This window comes from Myxocyprinus asiaticus, chromosome 16 (assembly GCF_019703515.2).
Source record: "Myxocyprinus asiaticus isolate MX2 ecotype Aquarium Trade chromosome 16, UBuf_Myxa_2, whole genome shotgun sequence".
NCBI classification, from domain to species: domain Eukaryota; kingdom Metazoa; phylum Chordata; class Actinopteri; order Cypriniformes; family Catostomidae; genus Myxocyprinus; species Myxocyprinus asiaticus.
The window spans coordinates 17,474,857-17,494,772 of NC_059359.1; the positions used below are offsets into that span (position 1 = coordinate 17,474,857).

The following is a 19,916-nucleotide window of genomic DNA, read 5'->3' on the forward strand; positions in this document are numbered from 1 at the left end:
CATGTGACAATTTTCATATTACAGTAACGCGGAAAACCCAAAATTCCACAGAAACGCATAACGCTCGATGACGCAGCAACAATGGCAACAGGCGTGTCCACTACTCCCATTGGTCAGACGATGGCAGAGGCGGTTCATGATTGGTCAGGACTGCACACGACTAAACTACTTATGCTTTGTTGAGTATCCATTTTGTGTTGGTAGACGGAGACGACCAGGAGAAGGAAGTTATCATTCCGCTGTAACCTCGGATTTCACATATCGGGAAAATAATTTATCTACGAACAGCTATAACTCACGAACTAGGCCAAGTGAAGACGAAAGGCTTTTTCCATCAAAGCCCGAGGAAGTCGGTAAGTTTTTTTTTTTTTACTTAGTTAAAAGCGTAGGGAGTCGTCGACGGGATTGACGCCATGTTGCGTTGAAGAGTCTTTGTTTTGGTTCGCGGCCAGAAAACATGATATAATTCCTTTATTTTTCATCTAAAACCTGGAGTTGTTCTTCGGTTTTGTGATTAAATCCTGTTTTGTACTAAGCTACTAAAAGTATATTAATTTTCCTTGAAAACTGCCAACTGAGTCTTTTGAGAGACTCGTTGTTGGGCATACTGGAGGAAGATTAGATGTTGTTTACGTAATATCACACGAAAGCAAATTTGGTCTTTTTCTTTTTTAATCGGTTCATACTTTAAATTGCATGGCTTAAATAACGATTGTTTAAGATCGACCAGTTTTGTTTAGTTATTTATTCTTGTTTTACCTCAGTGCATAACCTTTTGTTTATTTGGCATTGGATATTGGTGGAAGGTCTAATACAACAGGGAAATACTGTACTGAATGTGACACGAATTTAATTTGTTTTTGATAGATTCACGGCTTCTAGAGCACCGTGCGCCGAGGTGAATACATGTTCAGCTCGGTTTCACGACAAAACAACGCTCATTGGCACATGAAAACCTCAGATCTTGCTGGACACAGACGTGCAGCGAGAAGTAGATCAACTACTTCGAGGACCTGGAGCCCGATTGGCGAGGAGAAATTAAAAAGTAAAGAACCCCACGCACTCAACTTTTTTCCAACAGTGAGGTAAGTGGGGGATGGGCGGAGACGCGAAGGCTGCCTCGTTCTGCACGTAGCCCTTTGTTATAAGACTGCAACATGGAAACTTTACTGCAGCTTTGTTTACATTTATATCTGATTTGGTCATGGTCCTTTAAATGTTGCAAAATGTTTTTTTTTTTTTTTTTTTATATATATATATATATATATATATATATATATATATATAATACTGATTAAACTGAATTTCATATTTTTCTCCGACAGGTGACATCTAATCAAAGCAGTATGGGAGGTGGTGAGAGATACAACATTCCAGATCGCCCAGCACCTAAAAAGAGCCACCAGATTGGCAGGGGCAAGCAAAGAAGTCTAGATCAGAATGGAGTGGTGCATTCTGCCACAGGAGCCTTAGGGGTGCCTCATCACCGCAGGGGTGAGAAGGGCACCAACTATTCTTGGTCTCCTGAGGCGTGGCAGGCTGTGTCCGTAGACAAAAAGAATGCCTCGGTTCATTTTGCCACAACGTATGATCAGAATTGGGAGGGTACCATGTCCCATCTGAACAAACTTTTGTCAGCTCAATGTGGTCAGAACTATGCTGGAGCCAAGTTTAGTGAGCCTCCATCCCCAAGTGTGCTACCCAAGCCCCCGAGCCACTGGGTGTCTCTTCCCATGGGCCCATGCGATCACCGTGAGATTATGACCTTTCAGTTGAAGAGCCTCCTGAAGGTTCAGGCCTAAGCAGGTCTCTCACTGCTGCTCTCTTTAAGCCAATATTTGAAAGAAGGCTCTGCTTTGGCCTCTTGCCCTCCCCTAGAATGCTTCAGCGATGTAATATATTTTACAGCTATTTTTAGATTTGTGTCTTAAGGTAATGACCATTTGACAGGAAGGTGTTTCTGCTAATGTACCTCACCTTATTTTTTTTTAAACAGGAAAAACTAGTTATTACATCACTGTGGCCTTAAGGGGGGGTTGAGAATTCGTAGCTGAGTTATATGCCATGACAAATGATGAACTGGATGTCCTCCCTAAATACTCATTGCTCTGTTATGATTCTGTTTTGTTTTCTTCTTTTTTTGATGGCTGTTCGTGGCAGTCAGTGTGTTTTTTTTTCTTCTCAACCAGGCTTAGGAATAGAATTCCAAATATTCACACCCTTTTCTTTTCCAAAATGTTACTTGTTTTGCTTGCTGAAGTTTAATGCACACCCTTTGCTTGAGTTTTAATCATGTGAGGAGTGGCAGAAACCTCTTGCAGCAGCATTTTGTAGCGCTATAGTGCATACTGCATTTCCAGCTTATCTTTTTATTTCGCTTTTGGGAAGTAAAAGCCACTTGACTTTGTTCTGCATGGAGAATGAAGTGAACAGAATGTGGAGGGGAACAAGCTTAAGTGAACATCATATATGTCATATATGACTAACCTCAGGCCTAATGAGGTGGCACAATGGACCTTGTGCTTTCAACACCTGTACTTTTTTTTTTTTTTTTAATGGCGCTGTGCGCATTGCACTATAGGTGTTGAAAGTCACTAAGGTTCACAAGCTCTATTTCAGCGTTAAAGATTTTTGCATCCCCTATGTTATAGCTTAGAAAATTAATGTGATTGTAATGTTTACCAAAGCTAGGCTATGTAATAAGCTTCTTTAGGTTGAAATCCCTTCTTGCTTGCCAGATATGGTTAGAAGTTCCATAAATCATTGAGGAAGGCATTGGCGTAAATCAGTGTTTTGATTCTTTTGACAAATCACATTTGGAATTCATTTTTGAACATTTGCTATACTTTTAGAACAATTGCACAGCAATAATGCGGAGGAGGTTTGTGGCTGCAAGACCACAGGAGGAGATTTCTCTGGTCTCGTTTCATGGCCTTGTTTGCTCTGCGATATGTTTTAATGTTGTTATGAAATGTATGTATCATGACATAGGGGACTTGAGACGTAGGGCGGAAGTCCAGCGTGGACATGTTTACATTGTTAAAAAGGCAGTATGGCAGCATTTTACACACACACACACGCACTGCCATGTCTCACTTATTTTTGCACTGCTGTTCATTTGTGTTCCAAAGTTTCAGACAATGTTGCTCTTTCAGCTGTGGATATGTGATGAAGCACCCCCTTCCTACTTAGTTATGAGTGTGGTGAAAACTACCTCTCTGGCAGAACGTGTTGTTAATAGCCATCATAAAGATGACAAAACAAAGCTGAAGAGTTTTGTGTGTAATAGAGCCATGTAAATAATGAAATGTATAAAATGTTGTAGCATATTGTACATTTGTGCAGGAATATTTAAAACCTGCTGATAAAGTATTTTTAGTAATAACACTGAATGTATGTCATGCTAAGGACGTGACTTGTTTTCAAATGCTGAAGAATATTTTGTTAAGAAAAGAGAAAATTTGCCTGTAGTGCATCAAAACCCCTACACTGTGATTGTTGCCAGTGACCTTGCACATATTTTTTTATTTTGTATAAGTATAACGCACTGTGTAGGGGCAACAGCTTTAAATGCAAAAAAAAAAATGAAAGGGAAAAAAAAAACATTTTGAAATTGAAATGGACTTTTATACATTTTAAGTTGCCTATGCAAATAGAGAAATTGTTCTAAGTTTTACTAGGTTATAACAGTCATTATTTTGCCCTTTTTCCAAGTTGATTAAGCAGCATACATTCGCACCAAGACACTGGCCTTTCCTCCGCAGGCTGATGTTTGAGGCCAATGATGCTGCGGTTTACATCCAGAAATCCAAGATTACATTTTAACCTTTTAAAGTAAAAACTCACTTATTTGAATTGTATGTGTAAAAGTCCTTTTCCTAAATTTGACTGTATCCCAAATAATTGGCTTTGAATTTGTCCCAAACATGAAAATGTCACTTAAAAGGAAACTGAAGGCCCATGTAAGAATTGGAATAAAAGACATGTACAAGATGTGAAATTTGGTTGTCTAAAAGAAAAAATAAAATTCCTTCCCTTCCCCCCCAATATTTTTTGTGTGTGCTTTTTATCTGATTGCTGTCTAGGATGTTGGAAGCTTGAATGTAAACATTTTAAGACCAATAATGGGTGTTGGGTATAAGATGCTGGTATTCAAATTTGTTACTGTTGCAGTGTATATAAAATATATTTGTTCACTAATTCCTTGAATTCTACACCCAAATCAATCGAATCACTTTTATTGTCACTCAACCATATACACAAGTGCAATAGTGGTTGAAAGTCTTGGGTGCAGTTCCGAGCAACATAGAAGTCATGACAGTGATGAGACATATACCAATTTACAATAAAATCAGATTACACAACACAATTTACATATCTAATATACACATAATTACAACGCAATATACAAATAATAACATACAATGTACAGTATACAATACACACAATATAGAATACACAGTATACAATAAAAAATAATATATATAAGATATACAATATATTTTATATATACTATTTTTATTGTATAATGTGTATACACACATGCAAGGGAAAAAAAGTCATTGGTCACACTAAAACCAACACAGTGTTAGTAGTTTAGACGTTTGTTTAAATATGATTTACAAATATTTGTGTTGGGTAATAGGTAGGACACGTAGGATAACTGACACTTCGCATTGGACTTCGGCCCAGAGTTTTGAAACTATTAACTTGGTACAGGCTTTGCAAGCGATCATTCTTTTGGACCGGGCTCAATTTAAGGGCATGCGTATGTCCTCATTTAGACATTGGCACTTACTGGAAACATTATACAATAATAAGTTGCATACAAAATCCAGCCCCCACTTTTGAAACCAAATTTACAGCCAAAATAAAAACCATACAAGGAAGGCACATTTTAAGTTTGTACCAAAGACATCTTTACACTGCAGTGGCAGACAATAACAGCCACTTTGCTTTCAAATGATTTACATTTGCCAGTGCTTACGATTGTTGTTTGCATTTTTTTGATTGCCTGCACAGTAATATTTGATTTAACTATGATATCAACAGGAACTTCCTGTTTCAGGATATGAATATAAGCCTCAATTACATGGGACACTTAAACTGATTTATGAAAAATCAAACAGTATAATTAAACAGGCAATGTTAAATAATCTCTACAGTAAATTTAATAGAGTGATGTCAGCTAAAGTGGGCTATAGAAGGTTGGGGTGTCATAATTCAAGATTCGATATCCAATCACTGCAAACTATTTTAAACAGTTTTCACAATAGCACTTGACATGTTTCAACTTTTCATTGGATTGAGTTTGTTGAGGTAGGCAGGGCAAATCATTTTACGGAGGCTGGATGGGAAAAACACAAGATTAGTTCCCTGGTATGCTAACTGCACCTTTAAACTTATAAAGGATTATATATTCATAAGCAACTATTAAATATCTAGATTTAAAGTATCATGAATTGTCATGATAATCTGTATAAGAAAAACATTTGGTAATTTACAAAACAACTTATTTATTGAAAAAGACAATATACATGCTGGTCCATTTTGGCAAACCCCCATCCGCTAAAATGGGCTACTTTTTAAACTGACTTATAAGAGATATTTTGATGGTTGCTTTTATTAAACCTGCCCAAATAATATTGAAAGAATTTAAATTCAAGTTTGGATGTGTTCTATTAGGATGGTATAAATACACAGAACCTACTGTTGCTATACAGATTCACTGGCCCATTTTACCTGAACACAACAGTGATGACACAGAGGGTGACTTTAACATTTAAATGGTTCTTTGTTTTGTTACATATATTTTCAACATAAAACGATAGAAGAGACCTGAATTAACAAACAAAGAACAGCCTAGATATTGTGCAAAGACATTATAATGTTGTTCTAGACGACTGACCAAAATGTGGCCCACTTTAGCTGATATCACCCTACATCTCCTACTGTAGTTAAACCAATGTTTATCAAATTGAATCAAATGGCGTGTGAACTAACATATTTACGTATAACGCATTTCAATAACATTAGCTTGACAATTACAATGCACTTGAAATATAAATGTGTGACGTTGGATTTGGGTTCTGTTTAGTATTTGCACAGCGACATTAGCTGGCAAAATACACACATTTCTCCTTCAGCCGGTCTATTATTAAAGAACCAACAATATTTCCATTATTTAAATGAAAATCAAACCACATAATCAGGCTGAATACTGAGTATTATTTTCTGCAAGAAGGCTTTGTAGATGTACAGTATGTTACAAACTACATTCGTAGGGAAATAAATGCCATGGAAACTTCTACTATGAAAAGATGACGTCTTCTGTGTTTAACTAGGAACTGCTCCCGCACGCGCATTATACAGCATCTCACCTGTCAACGACTTTCATCAAAAATGGGTCCATTCGCAGAGTGTCAACGCAGCCAGGACTGATGTCAGTATTAACACTGGTGTATGACAGATGTATTTAAAGAAAGCAGATATGTAATCTCGCCAGCGGTGTCCGGGAAAGCGTTTAATCACCGACGTCGCATCAGACCGTACATCGCTCACAGCCTGTCCATCAATCCATATATCCATTCATTCATCCATCTATCTATCCATCCAGTCACAAGACAAACTAAAACAGGCAGAGAAACAACTCCTCAAAAACGTCGCCCGACTGACAACGGTAAGCAACAGCTCGTTATACAGGATGATCTCTAGAGCGAGCATTCACTAGCTTAGCCGGTTAGCCGTGTGTTGATGACATTTGATCGTGTTTTGATGTGGAGGTTATATGCACTGGGGTTGTTAGCCATTGTACCAGTGGAAGAGGTTTTGATATCTTGACACTGAAGTCCTGATTCACGATTGTCACATTGGCTAACTGCTGTTGGGGACCTTAGAGGGGCCTTTTCTTCACATCACGGTCCCTTGTTCCCCTATCAGCAGATCATGGGAAATCAAAATCAGCCTGCTAAATGCAAGGAGCTGTCAAATGCATTGCTACTGCATGCTGTTAACATTTTAATTTAGTCCATTGGAATACAGAGGCAGATTTCAAAGGTCCTCAACTAAACCTGTTTACTTTGTCTTGGTTTTGTTTTTGGTTAGAGTAAAAACTGTTTGTTTTGTTTAAATACCTTGTAATATTGAAGGGCATTAACTAAACCTTTTACGTTTTGTTTTTGTTTTGCTCTGTTTTGTTTTTGGTTAGAGAAAAACTGTTTGTTTTGTTAAAATACCCTGTGATATTGAAAGGCATCAACTAAACCTGTTTACTTTTCGTTTTGTTTCGCTCTGTTTTGTTTTTGGTCAGGGTAAAAACTGTTTGTTTTGTTTAAATAGCCTTTGGTATTGAAGAGCATCAGCTAAACCTGTTTTCTTTGTCTTGTTTTGTTTTAGTTTTGCTTTGTTTTGATTTTTGGAAGGAGTAAAAACAATTCGATTAGTTTAAATACCCTCTAATATTAAAGGACATCAACCAAACCTCTCAACATTTTGTTTTTGTTTTGCTCTGTTTTGTTTGGTTAGAGAAAAATGGTTTGTTTTGTTTAAATAGCCTTTGATATTGAAGGGCATCAACTAAACCTGTTTTCTTTGTCTTGTCTTGTTTAGTTTTGCTTTGTTTTGATTTTTGGAAGGAGTAAAAACAATTTGATTTGTTTTAAATACCCTGTAATATTGAAGGACATCAACTTCACCTTTTTACTTTATCTTGTTTTGTTTTTGTTTTGTGCTGTTTGTTTTGTTTAAAAAGCCTTTGATTTGGAAAGGTTATTTTTGACGAGAATGTCACGCTCTCATTAACATGGGGAATAACATAACTACTGATAACTCTGAATTTGCCTGCAGTACAATTTTGCCGTATTTATGTTTCCCCAGTCAGGTGTATTATAGCTGTTGATATTCTTTGTCCTTTATAAGGTGCCTCACCTACACTGAGTCATACACGTTAATAATTTAACAGCCTCCTACAGCGTCTCCATCAGTGACAGTGAGCTCTTCTGAACATTAAAAGCCTGCTGTGTGTTTGGTTGAGTTTAAAAATGGCTATACCCTGCAGTATGCTGGAATCTGGGTGTGAGCTCTTCATTCCATCATCAAGCATGTGATTTACATTGTAACATTACTCACTGAGTGCACTGTCCTTATCAGAGTTTAACCTTTGTGCATTTCTCACTCTTCCTCTGAAATTAAGGTGTGATGTTCGTATGTGACCTCGGAATCCGCTTTTAGTCCCATCGTGTAGGACGATGAACGCAGAGGAGTTGGAACTCCTCAGTGACTCGAAGTACAGGAATTATGTGGCAGCAGTGGATAAGGCCCTAAAAAACTTTGAGTACTCCAGCGAATGGGCCGATCTGATCTCAGCTCTCGGAAAGCTCAACAAGGTCCTTAACACATTCTAACCATCACTTCTAAACAAAGAGGAGCTGGTTCAAAATGCTGTCACTTGGTTTACTGATGTTTATCTACATTTGTAAAAAAAAATTTTTGACAGGTATTGCAAAACAATGGCAAGTACCAAGTTGTACCCAAGAAACTGACAATTGGGAAGCGTCTGGCACAATGCCTTCACCCGGCGCTGCCCAGCGGGGTTCACCGCAAGGCCCTGGAGACCTACGAGATCATCTTTAAGATCATTGGACCAAAACGCCTGGCGAAGGATCTTTTCCTTTATAGGTAGAAGCTGTGGACAATTTATATTTCATTTTAATTTTCAGTTACAGCTATGACATTTAGTGGCTAATATATAACTTTATCTCTCTCCTCCTCAGTTCTGGGCTCTTCCCTTTATTATCCAATGCTGCTATGTCTGTGAAGCCAGTATTACTTGGGTTGTATGAGACCTACTACCTGCCCTTGGGGAAGACTCTCAAACCAGGCCTGCAGGGGCTTCTGACTGGAGTACTGCCTGGTCTGGAGGAGGGCTCAGAGTATTATGACAGGTAAACTGAAAACATTAAATCACAATCAAGGTGCAAACCTGTTAATAGATTTTAAATCATATTTTATCTGTTGTGTGAAGGACCAATACCTTGCTGGAAAAGGTGGCAGCGGCTGTGGAGCAGCCAGCCTTTTATGGTGCACTCTGGGGCAGTATTCTAACCAGCCCTGCTGTGCGCTTGCCTGGAGTCTCCTTCGTCCTTCTGCACCTTAACCGTAAATTATCCATGGAGGACCAGCTGTACATCATTGGCAGTGACATTGAACTGATGGTGACTTAAGCATAACTCAGCCAGCAAAACAGCAGAGATTCAAAAAATCATCTAAATTACTGATACAGTATACAGAAATTGTTTTGGTTTTTACTAACATTTATTTACAGGGAAGTTATATTTTTATTATTTGATTGTTTTTTATCAGGTGGAGGCTGTCAGCACGTCTGTTCAGGACTCCAGTGTGCTAGTGCAGAGGAGCACCCTGGACCTCATCCTGTTCTGCTTCCCCTTCCACATGAGTCAGGTAAAATATTTATCTACATTTAAAATCTCTGTCATTTATCTTTTTAACCTACTTAATGAGTTTCAGTTGAGGTCCAGCTCTCAAACAATCTCCCATCTAGCTTCACAGGAGGCAGAGTTTCATGTTCTGTTGACTTTAAAAACAGATGTGTGTATTAGTGGTTGTCCGATATTGTTTTTTCAGTGGCCAATGCCAATATATTCCAGATATACAGTACTACTGTGCAACCTAAAGATATACTGTGCAAAAGTCTTAGGCACATAAGATGTTTCACAAAAACATCACATGGTTATTTATATCTTCAGCTTTAGTGTGTCAGTAGGAAATATGCATTTTAGACTCCCAGACATTCCTTTTGCAAAGAGATTAGATTATAACAGAAGAACAGGGAGCACTGCAACAGATGGCATGGCCCCCACAGAGCCCCCACTGAACATCGAGTCAGTCTGGGATTACATGAAGAGACAGAAGCAATTGAGACAGCCTAAATAGATAGACGAACTGTGGCAAATTCTCCAAGAAGCTTGGAACATACTATCTGCCAACAACCAGGTGTACCTAGGAGAATTAGTGCTGTTTTGAAGGCAAAGGTGGTCTCACCAAATATTGATTAAGCTTTTTTTTTTTTAATGTTTACTGGATTTTGTATGACATTAATTGATAAATGAAAACGATTTATGGCTTTATTTTTGAAGAAATCCTCACTGACTGCCTAAAACTTTTGCACAGCACTGTAGATGTGATGTACACATTTACACTGACATTAAATATTTTTTAAGCGATATTTACTAGAAATACACATAATATTTGAAAACAAATCATGCATTATCCATTGATAAGGCTGTTGGTAGATTTTGGAACAGACTCTAAGGGCACTTCTGTTAATCGGACATTGTTATCGGCCGATAGTCTCAAAATTGCCAGATATCGGCCAATTTATTGGCCTAGCTGATATGGATCTATCACTAATTTATATATATTTGAGTTAGTGTTAGTTGGTGTTAGTTAGTCACTAGTCACAAAGATAATATGGCTCATTTAAAGTGTTTTACCTAGAAATAAAAGATACACAATACATAACTGTTTGGCTTGTTTCAGGCTACACGTCCAGACATGATCAGGATTCTGTCTGCAGCACTTCATGTTGTTCTAAGGAGAGATATGTCTCTGAACCGGAGACTTTATGCTTGGCTGCTGGGTGAGACATCCACACTTAACTCACAAACTGCATGCAATCCTAATTTTTTTTCATTCTCATTTCATGTTTCTCAAACCAACCAGGAGCTCATATTACTACTTTTTCATATCTGCAAGAAAACGGCAATACAGTTTGTTCAAAAACATCACAAATATTATTGGAAAGCAAAGTAGCACTAATACAGACATCAAAGAATTAAAGGTTTGCTCTTTCATGCCATCAATTGAAATCAATTACTTGTATTTAAATTTGATATTCTAGTGACTAATTGGGGATGTGGATCTTTGCACAGTGTTGCATAGAATATACATACATCATGGTCATATGACGATTGTACACCTAGCATTTCTGTCAAGTGTTGATTTTGTGATTTTGTTTTCCTACTTGCCATCCTTACGCTGGGAATAAACATTGTGGTAAGTTTGTATGTCATAAATACCCATGGTGGTATTATAAGTATAAGCTTTTTTTATTTATTTCTTTGTATCTCTGTTCACTTGTAAGTCAATAAAGTGTAGAGGCATGAATGTCTGAATGTGTTGGCATTTATTTCCATGTCCTGGTTGTGTTTTCAGGTTTTGATAACAATGGTGTGCAAGCAGGCCCTCGCAGTACCCGACTCAGCAATCTAGAAGAGCACGCCACACACTACTTTAACACTTACTCCAAGGACATGCTCGTTCAGGTATGGTAAATAGTGTGAACTTAACAGAAAAACATGCAGTCCAAACAGTGAAAGTTTTGCATCAGTGTTTAACCCAAATTTTGTTTGTTGCAGTGAGAGGGGTCTTTTTGACACATTTTGTCATTTTGTAAGTAGTGGTCGACCGATATGGGGTTTTCATTGACCAATACTGATATCTAAAGAGCGTGATGGCTGATATAAATGCAGATAAACATAATACAGTTTAACAACAGCAAATCAGATGTACACAACATTTCTAAAGTGAAACAAACACTTATTTTATGCAATATTTACTCAAATTTGCATAAATGTCAAAAGAAAAAACATTGAAAACAGAAAGTGTTGACTATCTATTGACAAATCTATTGGTACATTTTGGAACTGACACAAGGGAATGTTAACACTTCTGTTAATCAGCCAAGCATACTCTTACAAATAGTGATAAACCGATATATCGGTCAGGATGATTAATCGGCCGATATTTGGCCATTTCGCGATTATCGGCATCGACTGATTAATTGACCTGAGCTGCGTTTCCCCAAAGCATAGCAAGCTTTAGTTTATCGTAGAGACAACTGGCGCCAAAGGTTTCTACGATTTACTTAGGTTTACGATGCTTTTGCGAAATGCAGCCCTGGCCGATATATCGGTTTATCACTATTTGTGTGTTCTTAGTTTAAAAAAAAAAAAAAAAAAAAAAAAAACATTGATGGGGCATTAGAAATCTACATAAATATTTTCAGATAGAAAGATCTCCAGCAAAGCAGTATAGAAACAGAAAACATTTTCTTTATTTTTTGAGTTTGTGTTTGCTGTTGCTGTAAGATCTAACCATTTTGTTTTGTCTGCAGAGACACACAGACAGATGCACATATCTTGTCAATAAGTTATTCTGTGTGTCCTCACTTCCCTCCATGTGGTCTGTATGCATGGCTTGGCTTGCAATGAGACACTGGTCCCTATGTAGGCACAGACAGAGCATTTTAAGGCCATGTGTTTGACGTCCTGGGGGGAGTTTTGTTTTTATCTTTTCCTCTTATTTTATTGGATTGGGATCTATTTGATTTTGTGCCATCTGGTTTGGGCCACTTGTTGGATCGCACTTGTTTGGGAAGTAGGTTAGTGCAGGGACCGTCTGTTCCTCTGCCTGTGCAGCCATGCGTAAGTCCAAGTGTGAAATCCCTGAAGAGCTAAAACGCACACACAGATACACTTGCAAAGGCATTCATTGTTTGATGGAGAGTCAAACTTTTCATCTAGGTTGTTGGTTAATGTATAAGGAAGAACCATCTTGAGAACTTACTTTCTGCTATTTGTCCTCAGACACATCACCATGACATTTTGATTGCCCAAGAGTTTGTAATCAAGCTGGTGCAAAAAACTTATTTTGTCTTAATGTATGGATGAGTTTAAAGGATTAGTTCACCCACAAATGAAAAGTCTGTCATAATTTACTCACACTCATGTCATTCTAAATTCATTTTTTTTTTCTGTTCAGTGAATGGTGACTGAGGCTATCATTTCTTAACATTATGCCTAACATCTCCTTTTGTGATAAACGTATGGGTTTGAGACATGGGGGTGAGTAAATGTTGACAGAATGTTCAATTTTGGGGGAACTATCCTTTTAAGAAGATTGATAAAGTGAATCAAAATGCGATTCTGTGTTTTGTAGGCCATGGTGGGGATCCTGCAGGGGAAGGCCAGAGGAGGGGAGGAGGAGAGCATCCAGATGCACGACTTGAAGCCATTCCGTATCCTCATCAGCCTTCTCGACAAGCCTGAGCTGGGTACCTCCGTTACTACATGCATCCACAAGATTGCTCTCATGCTCTGTGGTGTATATGCTCAAACTTGCATTAAAGTGTTTTGGGATTTTCTTTTGCTTTTAAATCTTCTTCACTACTTTATTTAGGTCCAGCAATCTTAGAGGATGTTCTGATTGAAGTGTTCCGCACCCTACACACTCAGTGCCGTGCTGAGCTGGATCTTCAGAATCAAAACCCTTTCAGCAAAGACCAAACTCAGCTTAGCAGGTCTGCAGAGCATTGCATCCACTTACTCTTGTGGCTACTGTTGCATATTTTTCTTAAAATTTCTTAAAACCTTATCTTTTTCGTTGTTCTTTCAGCAAACTCAGAGAAAACAAGAAGACGGCAGAGCTTATTAAAACAGCCAACCTCTTGTTTAACTCCTTTGAGCCCTACTACATGTGGGATTATATTGCACTATGGTTTGAGGAGTGCTGCAGGTATGTTTATGTATGTGAGGAATTGTTCATCCAAAAATGAAAATTCTGTCATTTACTTACACTCATATTGTTCCAAACTCGTATGACTTTCTTTTGCATAAAACAAAAGGAAATGTTAGGCAATATGTTAGTCTCAGTCACCATTCACTTTCATTGTATGGAGAAAAGATTCAATAAAAGTGAATGGTGACAGGCTAATATCCTGCCTAATGTCTTTCACATAACAAAGGTTATGTAATACGTGTTTGGAACAACAGGAGCATGAGTGACTTATGACAGAATTTTCATTTTATGGGTAAACTAGCCCAACAACAGTTGAAAAAAATATGATATTTTTTTCATTCCGTTCTTGTTTAACATCCCTATCTTCTTTTAGATGGACTCAGAGCAGTCATGTTCCAAGGCAGACTTTGAGCTCTGAGATGTCAGTACGCTCATTGGTTGAGTTCTGTGAGCTGGTGGACTTCCTGTTGGACATTGTGTCTTTGGTTGGTACCCTTTGCCCTCACACTCAGCTATAACAGATAGTTAAGCTTTTAAAATATTCCAGCATTTTTATTCAGGTCCCTCCCATTTTCTATTTTCTGCTTTGAGAAAGTGATCTTATGACAGCAGGAAAAATAAAGTAAATATAACAAGGTTTAAGTGTCAAACTAGTGTTTAGTGCCATATCGTGATATTATGCCTTTAGTTAGAAACTCAACTAAGAAACTCAAACATCTTTATGTGCCCTTGTTTTGTCTGCACACTATAGTTTAGATGTCTTCTCCATGTGCACAACTTTGTGTGTTTGTTGATGTCCTTGAAGGAAAGCTTTCGAGGGTTTCAGAGATTGTCTTGGTCTTAGCCAGTTTCTCTAACACTGGTTGTTAATGAAACAATCAGGGTTTCTGAAGTGTGTTTTCTGGCATGTACTCTGCTTGCTTCTGTCCGTTGAAAATCTATGCTTTCTTTCTCTTTTCCTCAAAGCCTACTAGAAGCATGAGGGTTATCTGCCAGGTACAGTACTGCTCTTTCTTGCCTCTTCACTTCACCTCACTTCACTTTGCCATAATGGGGGTTTACTGTCTTTCCAAAAACATCCATGTTGATTTCTAGAATATCATACTGTTGTACTAGATTATGTAGAATATCATAATTGTACTATACGTACTATGTGTTCTATTGTTCTAAATACACACAGTGTGTTCTAAAAAATTGTCAAAAATATCATGTTTAAAAATGTAAATGGCTATATTATTTGAACAAACTACTCATCATGTTTATCTATGGATGTTGTGGAAGGTAGAACCATAATTTTGCATGTGATGCACATTTGCCAAACTGCTCACCAGTTGTTAAAGATCTTAAGTTTTTTACACAAACATCCCCCTTTTACTCCTCACTTAAAAGCCTAAACGGTTCAATATTTTCATTTCTGATTTACAGTACCGTAACTCTTAAGGGAATAGTTCACCCAAAAAAGAAAATTATGTCATTATTTACTCTCTCTTATGTCCTTCCAAATCTGTATGAATTTCTGTCTTCGGTAGAGCACAAAAGGTGAATTTTTGAAGAATATCCTGGCCACTATTTTATGTATAATAAAAGTGAATGAGGACTGGGTCTGTCAAATTCCAAAATGACAAAAAGCACCATAAAAGTGTACAAAAAATGTATTTGTTCCATACACAATATTCCAAGTCTTCTGAAGACATACTATAGCTTTTATTATATGGAAAATAGCAGCCAGGATAATCTTTAAAAAATCACCTTTTGTGTTCAATGGAAGAAGAAAAAAAGGCATGCTGGTTTAGAACAATGTGATGGTGAGTAAATAATAGGGATGCACCGCTTTGAACATTTTTGACCGAAACGGGTTTTAACAAAAAACTATAGGCTGTTAACGATACCATTATTTTGCAACTTACATTATTTTGTTATCAGATCACTGTTTTACATAGGAATGCGTACATTTTTTTTTATAAAGAGATACAAAAGCTTTTTAAATTTTCAAACTGTAAATAATTTCCATTGAACACTGGATCTGTTGAACACATGAAATGCCAACATTTTAAATAGCCACAGTAAAAAGATAAAAAAAGAAACAAAAAATGACTAACTATAATAACATGATAATTGATATAAAAAAGGATATTTTGTACTTGTAAAAAATTATTTGCACTTCTGTTTTTGCAGTTTGAAATGCAGCCTTTTAAGGTTTAGTAATCGCACAAGGCCATATTGTAATTTCAGTCTTAATTCAATCAATCATGCAGCATTAATGGATATCCTACCGATATCTCAGAACTCAGATTCTCACAACTGTCACCTCCGTTTATGGCATTTTTTCCACTAACGTGAGAACGAGACAGAATAAAAAATTCTGTTCTTATGTGTGCCAACCCTTCTACATGTTGTGGCTATTATTATTTCTTTATTAATTTTTACAAAGTGTGTTACTAATTATTTATAAATCATTTATTTTTAATTTGGTCAATAATTGTCAGCCGACAGCCGATACATCGGTGCATCCCTAGTAAATAATTACAGAATGTGGATGCAGGGATGGATCTCCTAATAGCTCAACATAAGCCAGCAACTGATCTCTCTCTCTCTCTCTCTCTCTCTCTGTCTCTCTCTCTCTCTCTCTCTCTCTCTCTCTGTCTTTCTTTGTCTTTTTAGGAGACATACATAGAGATTCAGACAGAGCACCTACCTCTGTTGCTTCTGCGGATGGTTTCTGCTCTTACCACACATCTGCAGGCCCTGGGCCTCGGAGAGCTCACCCACTGTCTGCGCCTCTGCTCAAAGATCCTCAGCAAAGTCCAGCCACCACTGGTGTCACCGCTTGCACTGCCCTCAGGCCCATCCTCCTCTGCCACTACCCCCTCAGTCAGAGACAAAGACGAGAAAATGGTAAGAGCAATGATAAGACAATCAAGTGGTTAAAACTTCACATAAAGCACTTCTATAGATCAAACTTCAAATGTGCTGATAAATTATAATACATGCAGGGTTCCCATGGTTCTGGAAAACCTGGAATATGTTGGATTTTTAAATGGTAATTTCTGGGCTTGGAATTTATTTATTTATTTTTTATTTATTAATTTTTTCTCATTATGCTCAGCTTTAAAATATATTATTAGCTAGAAATTGCTGTTTGGAGTGCAGTTTCTGATTTTTATAAATACTTATCCAGTAATCATTAACTGGAAAAGAGATGGCAATTCATTGGTCGAAATGTGTGGGAACTCTGTACTAGTTAATAACTATTAATAATAATAATAATAATAATAATCAGTCTTGGATATGATAACTGATAACAGATATCCCTTCTTGCTTTATTTCTGAAAGGTTTTATTCCTATGTTATGGCCATATTAATTGGAATTGTGAGTTTCCAGTAGGCTTTTAATTTGATGAAGGGATAGTTCACCCAAAAGTTTAAATTCTCTCATTTAATCACCCTCATGCCATCCCAGATGTTTATGACTTTCTTTCTTCAGCATAACACAAATTAAGATTTTTAGAAGAATATCTCCTATATGTAGGTCCATACAATGCAAGTAAATGGTGATCAAACATTTGAAGCTCCAAACATAACATAAAGGAAACATAAAAGTAATCCATATGACTCCAGTGGTAAAATCTATATCTTCAGAAGTGATATGATAGATGTGGGTGAGTTATTTTGATAACTTTTTTAATATAAAATGTAAATCAAATGGGCTTCCTGTGGTAACCACTTAAACAAATACATCAAATAAAGTTCAAAGAATCCCATTTGAATTTGAGTGGATTTTAAAAGCTTTGAAACAAGCCTAAATAGGAAAACTCATTGGCACCTGTACATAGGCAGTGTGTAGCGCCAGTCTGACACACACAAAAAAAAGCAGTTTTTTACTCTTTCATCTCGTCCATTGTACAATTTGTTTAGGTGTTCCACATGGGGAATATGTAGATTTAGTATTAAGCTGACATTGTTCAGAGTTCACTGATGAAATTTCTTCCCTGACTTTGTACGTCAGGCAGCACTTTATCTAACTGCCAATGTAAACCGTACTTTGTCAGCTTAGTGGAGGCAATGTCCCTGCAGTATTAATGTGATAAAGACAAGCCAATATGGCCTGTTTGCTTTACAAGCACTGGCCTAGAAACAACCATCCTTCTGCCTGATGGTGTGTATCTCCCTCTGTACAAGCCTTCTATCTGTGGCCCCCAGCTCTGGGTCCAGTAGACAGGATGGTACAGGGTTCTAATTCATTGGCTTCTGACAGAACTTGGTGAGGGTGCGTGTGTCATGGCCTGTTGGCTACCTGACTGGGACTATGTGTGTCTACCATAAGTGAAACATGATAGAAATGATGCCAGACTCCCTGGATGGTGCCAGCATGGAGAGAGGGGAAGAGAGAGAATAAGGACGAGACGTTCACGCACAGCTGAGTTCCTCTCTCTCTAGTGGGAGCCAAGCGTGGCCTCTGAGGACCAAGAGTCTGTCATTTCCACTCAGGTGATAATAGCCTCCTCTTGCAGCGCACTACTTGCCACCTGAGTCTGACTCTGGGGTGCTACTGGGTTCTGTGATTGGAACCACTGAGTTTTGGAAGTTTGGAGGTTTTGTAGCCAATCAACTGTGTGATGGAGAAGGCTTTCTGTGAATGTGGATAATAAGACTGCCTGAACTATGCTCTGGGCTAAAATTGTGCTAAAGATGGCAGCAGCTGTCACTGTATGTGCCACATTTTCTTTGTCGTCTTTGAGCTCCCAAACGTCTGTATGTTGATGTAGTTCTTTTTGGGAGGAGTAAAGTTTACGTATGTGGCCTGAACAACCAGATGCATTTACACTTGGCCGAGTCACATCTTGAATTACATCGGCGACCGGATTGCTGTGCATCTCGTTTGCATCTTGGAGGGCATTTACACACTTTGTGATTGGACAGGTATCCGATCTGTAAAAATGCATGAAGTGACCATGTGCAAATATCCCCAATATGTTATTATATCAACATGATGTAATCTATTTCATTGACATAATGAAACTGCCTTTACTGTGATACAGAGATATTGAAAATGTTTTTTTTTTTCTGGGTTAGTGTACTCTTAGTGTATTGTCTTTATTATATTTTTTGCACAGTGATGTCAGGATACACTGTATTTTGTTTTCTCTTTCAATGCAGGAAAGAAATTACAATAAACTTTGACTTGACATTCACATTCTTTTTCCACTTTTCATGCTCAGATCCTACCAGTCACCCTAGAAGTCCCTGGCAGCACTGATGTATTTGATGAAGGTGAGAACCCTTCTAGCAGCAGGTCGTCAGAGAGTGGATTCACTGAGTTCATCCAGTACCAGGCGGAACGTGGGGTGCAACCTGGCAACACGCAGCACCCCGAGGCTGATTCCTCCAGCCTTGAGGATATGCCCATCCAACCCAAATCTGGACTCAGTAGTTCAGGCCACAGCAAGCACCAGGACAAGCCAGTGATGCAGTGCTGCCTTGAGCATTTCCAGCAATTCCTTTCTTGTCTGGTAAGGCTTTACATCACCCCAGGTGGTCAGGAAGAGGCAGGGAGGAGTTGCAGTGCTGAGATGGAGACTCTGACAGTGGTGGCTGATAAAAAAAGACAGAAGGATTTTGAGGAGCAGATCTCATCTAAACAGAAGGAGTGTCTGGCTGCTTTCACAGCTGCCTGCCAGCTCTTCCTGGAGTGCTCCAGTTTTCCAGTCTACATTGCTGAGGGCAACCTAAAGTCCTCACCCACCAGAGAGGAGCAGACAGGTAAAAAACATATGACCAATGCTTCTATACCTATGAACCATGAACCTTGTATGTACCATCACATGAAGTTTGAATTTAATGAAAAGTAGGGATGTCCCGATACCATTTTTTTTAAAAACAAATACGAGTACCGATACTTTCTTTTTGGTACATGCTGATACTGTGTCCAATAACCTGTTTTTTTTTTTTTCTGAATTCCATATCAACAATTTATTTCAATTTTATCATCAAAATAATGTTTAAATAAATGAATTCCTTAACTTTAATCAAATGAAATTATAGCAATTAATTTTTCAACATAATATTGTATTATTTTTATCAGATGAAATGATTTTATACAGAACCTCACAGCACAATCCAAAATACAACATTGGAGTTATTTTTGTCAAATAAAGTGCTGCATAACAGAGCATCACAGATGTGAGATATTGCTTAAATATAATAAAATTACTATTAATTTATAATTATTATTATTTGTAGTATTAGAGTGGATATTAAGTAATTATACAGTAGTGATCTATTTCTATCTTTTTTCCCTTAGTTAAATGGAGCTTTTATTT

At 37.7% G+C, this 19,916-nt stretch overlaps 2 protein-coding genes across 6 annotated transcripts in view; both read left to right on the forward strand.

Moving 5' to 3' along the window:
* Positions 1-1,096: 1,096 nt before the first annotated feature.
* On the forward strand, positions 1,097-4,047 carry LOC127454554 (proline-rich nuclear receptor coactivator 2-like). Its single transcript, XM_051721846.1, has 2 exons — positions 1,097-1,114; positions 1,326-4,047. Exons 1-2 carry the CDS (start codon positions 1,097-1,099, stop codon positions 1,800-1,802), a joined length of 495 nt encoding a protein of 164 aa, XP_051577806.1. The 3' UTR covers positions 1,803-4,047.
* Positions 4,048-5,395: 1,348 nt separating this feature from the next.
* LOC127453907 (protein dopey-1-like) overlaps positions 5,396-19,916 on the forward strand; it is a 32,422-nt gene continuing 17,901 nt past the window's right edge. Inside the window, exons 1-15 of one of the 5 annotated variants that reach the window (XR_007899466.1) lie at positions 5,396-6,679; positions 8,192-8,384; positions 8,495-8,676; positions 8,772-8,942; positions 9,023-9,212; positions 9,361-9,459; positions 10,558-10,657; positions 11,233-11,342; positions 13,018-13,132; positions 13,258-13,378; positions 13,474-13,593; positions 13,970-14,081; positions 14,563-14,592; positions 16,258-16,491; positions 18,816-19,356. Coding sequence is in view for 4 of the 5 variants with exons in the window: in XM_051720674.1 (XP_051576634.1) it covers positions 8,247-8,384; positions 8,495-8,676; positions 8,772-8,942; positions 9,023-9,212; positions 9,361-9,459; positions 10,558-10,657; positions 11,233-11,342; positions 13,018-13,132; positions 13,258-13,378; positions 13,474-13,593; positions 13,970-14,081; positions 14,563-14,592; positions 16,258-16,491; positions 18,816-19,356 (2,263 nt within the window). In the remaining variant the exon portion in view is untranslated. The remainder of the gene's footprint in view (positions 6,680-8,191; positions 8,385-8,494; positions 8,677-8,771; positions 8,943-9,022; positions 9,213-9,360; positions 9,460-10,557; positions 10,658-11,232; positions 11,343-13,017; positions 13,133-13,257; positions 13,379-13,473; positions 13,594-13,969; positions 14,082-14,562; positions 14,593-16,257; positions 16,492-18,815; positions 19,357-19,916) is intronic. The other 4 variants (XM_051720674.1, XM_051720671.1, XM_051720672.1 and 1 more) reach the window with 4 other exon arrangements.